This window comes from Condylura cristata, unplaced genomic scaffold (assembly GCF_000260355.1).
Source record: "Condylura cristata isolate star-nosed mole 26May11 unplaced genomic scaffold, ConCri1.0 scaffold00035, whole genome shotgun sequence".
NCBI classification, from domain to species: Eukaryota; Metazoa; Chordata; class Mammalia; order Eulipotyphla; family Talpidae; genus Condylura; species Condylura cristata.
Window position 1 is genome coordinate 14,469,733 of NW_004567136.1, and position 3,083 is coordinate 14,472,815.

The window sequence follows — 3,083 nt, forward strand, 5'->3', positions numbered from 1 at the left end:
CAGGGCCCGGAACGCGGCCGCCCCTGCCCCCACGGGCGCCCGGGCCTCGGGAAGGTGAGCTGGTAGCGGCCCTGGGCGCTGGTAGGGGAAGTCTACACCTGCGGAGGAAGGTGAGGAGGGCATTGGAGGTCAGGGGCCCTGCGGTGCCCACCCCCTCGGCCCCCCTGGCGGCCAGGGTCTTGGAGTCACAAGTCGCGTTTGTGTTTGAAACGTCTGGGCAGCAGTCCTCCTCCGGCTGGACTGCTGGGGCGCTCCTCTATGCGGCAGGGGCCTGGGGGACCCTGGCCCACGCCCCGACCTCCCCTGCAGGAGGCAGGGCCCAGACAGGGCCCCCGGGGCACAGAGGCCTGTGGGCCTGGACGGTCAGCTGGAGACACCTGTGTCCCCAGGGTGCGCCACGCCGGTCCCGTCCTGACCTGTCCTCGTGGCCCTGGGATGGGGACAGGGCTCCCGCTTCTCTGGCTGCTGCCACGGTCCCCGAGTGACCCCCACAAGCTCAGGGGTGCGGGACAGGGCTCCTGCAGGCCACCATCACCGCCACGCGGTGGGTGCCGGACCGGGTGACGTCGCCCTCTTGGTGCTCAGTCGCGATGACCAGCCGTCTTCCTGCCTGTGAAAGGGGTGAGCGAGAGGGAGCAGAGAGGGTGGAAGGTTCCGGAGTCTGACTCCTGGGTCAAACTGACTGCCGCTCATGAGCTTGGTGACCTGGAGTAAGCTGCCTGGCCGCTCTGCGCCTCGGTTTCCTCCTGTGTACAGTGGGGTGGAGGGTAGCTGTCTGTCTGCTCCAGGCTGGGGTCCCCCGGGGACTCTCTCCCGGCAGCCCCCAGGCCCCACCTCTGGGCGAGGCCTCAGCCCAGCTCCAGCTCAGCACCCTCCAGCGGTGGAGACCTGCGGGGTCTCTGGGAGGCGCCCCACTGGCGGCCTGGTGGCCCCCGAAGGATCAGCATCACACTGGGCGGCACCGGGGCGTCCTGCTCCGGCCGCTCTCTGACGGCTCCCACCACTGGCCGCCCGGGCACCCCAGCCTTGGCCATATGGGACCTGAGGGCACGGGGGCCCCCACCAGCATCAGCCCCCCAGCACCAGCAGAGGGCAGCAGTGGCCGCCGCGGGGCTCCGCAAGCCGGGGCAGGAATTTGAGGCAGGTGGGGGCTCCCCAGACCGGCCCTGCAGGCGCCTCTCAGCCGGCTTGGGCAGATGGTGCCCCGGTGGGCGCTGAACCCGGCCCCTCCCTGAGGCTGTGGGGGCCACCCGGCAAGCTGGTGGCAGTAGGAGGTCCTCCCTGGCCCCTCACGAGGCCTAAACTCCCCCCAGGGGTCCAGGCCCCCACCCTGGGCCCCGCCCCGCCCTCCCCACACTTCTGGTCGGGCCACAAGGGGCATTTTGGCGCAATGCTTACTGCAGAGTGGCCCAAGCAGGGGGAGCCCCTCTCCAGCCTCCTGGCGCTGACCACCCCCAGGCGCTCTGCCCAGCCTCCCGCCCAGTGTGGCCACCAGCCTGCCGGGGCTGGCTCTGGGGTCAGGCAGTGGGCGCTGCCCTGGGAGGAGGGCCTGTGGGGTTGCCCCGGGCCTTGGGAGCGGGGTTCGCACCCAGGGGGCTCCTACTCCCTCCGTGCATTTCCCCAGGAAGTGGGGGCCCCGGCAGAGGCCGGCTCTGGGCTCCCACGCCAGCGGCCAGGGCTGGGGGACGGGCCGGCCAGGAGGGTGCTGACAGCGCGGTCATTGCCAGCAGCGGCCTTGCGGGCCAGTGGGTGGCCCCCGGACGGTGGCCTGTACTGAGGGGACGGCAGGATCTGTGGAAGAGGCGGCGCCGTGAGGGCCAGCGGCCAAGGACAGGGCCGGCGGCCTCGGCAGAGCTGCTCGCCCGGAGAGATGGCGGCAGGCGCCTGGGGTGCCCGGGCTGGTGAGCGGCCCTGACAGAGCCGCCGCCCCACGGCCAGCCAGCGGGGGACCCTCACCTCCCGGCCCCGGGTCACCGCGCGTCTTCCTCCCTGCCCGGGAAGCGGGCCTGGGCCGCGCCGCCTCTGCCACCCAGCGGCCGGGCCCCTGCTGCCCGGAGGCCCAGTGTGGCTCCCGGCTCGTTGCAGGAGTCCGCGTGTCCGAGCCGGTTCGCGACCCCCCTTCCCAGCCAGGGAAGCGCCGCTCGGAGCCGGTGGCCTCCACCCCTCCACAGGACACTGGCCTGCACGCCCCTACCGGCCACTTCCCCACGGCCTACGTGGGGGAGAGGCGGCCCTGGACAGCCCTTCCAGCCCAGGAGTGAACCTGCCCCTGACCTCCGGCAGCCCACGGACCAGGCGGGCCCGGCCCCCCCAACGCTGCACGCCGCCCTGGCCCCACAGCTGCAAAAGCCGCCCGGGGGTTCAAGGTGACTCTAGTCCTTCCCCTGGCCACTGCTCCAGTGACCAGGAAAATGGAGGTTGCCCGGGGGGCACCAGCTGCCCCGTCCTCCCAGCCCGGGGCGGGGAGGCCTGTGCCAGGCGCCTCTGGGCTCCTCACCGCAGGGTGCCAGGCAGCACCCAGAGGCCCAGGGCTGGGCCCAGGGCGGGAAGGCGGCCAGCTGGCTCCGTCCTCAGGCCGGGCTCCCCTGCTGTCACACCGTGTCCACAGGGACACCAGAAGCCTGGGCAGCGGAGGACTGAGGAGAGGCGAGCCGGCCGCCAGCCAGCGCAGGGCAGCCCTCTCCTGAGTGACTGGCGAAGGACCACAGGACGAGACTGGGGTGGGGGTGACATAAATATATTTGGGGAGCTGCCTGTGTACTCAGGGTGAAGAGCCGGCCAGGGGACCCCGCCCTCAGACGCCTGCCCAGATCCGAGCCCAGGACAGGGGTCAGGAGGTCTGGAGGGGAGGGCAGGGGGCGGCCTCTCGCCCAGGCGGGGCAGGAGGCGCGAAATCCCCAGTGGCCCTCCAGGCCGGGAGAAGGGTGGGGTGGGGTGCGGGGTGAGGAGGGGTGCAGAGCTGGCCCTGGCCTGCCAGACCCTCCCAGCTCCCACCCTGCCTGAGGGGGGCAGAGGGCGGGGGCTGGCCTGGGGGCACAGGCAGGGAGGGAGGGGTACGGCAGGCAGCCCACCCCATCGGCTAG

At 72.6% G+C, this 3,083-nt stretch overlaps 1 protein-coding gene across 1 annotated transcript in view; it reads right to left on the minus strand.

Moving 5' to 3' along the window:
* Positions 1-848: 848 nt before the first annotated feature.
* MFGE8 (milk fat globule-EGF factor 8 protein) overlaps positions 849-3,083 on the minus strand; it is an 11,934-nt gene continuing 9,699 nt past the window's right edge. Inside the window, exons 6-7 of the mRNA XM_004692981.1 lie at positions 1,665-1,791; positions 849-1,237 (exon numbers count right to left, since the gene is read on the minus strand). Of these exons, the coding sequence (XP_004693038.1) occupies positions 849-1,237; positions 1,665-1,791 (516 nt within the window). The remainder of the gene's footprint in view (positions 1,238-1,664; positions 1,792-3,083) is intronic.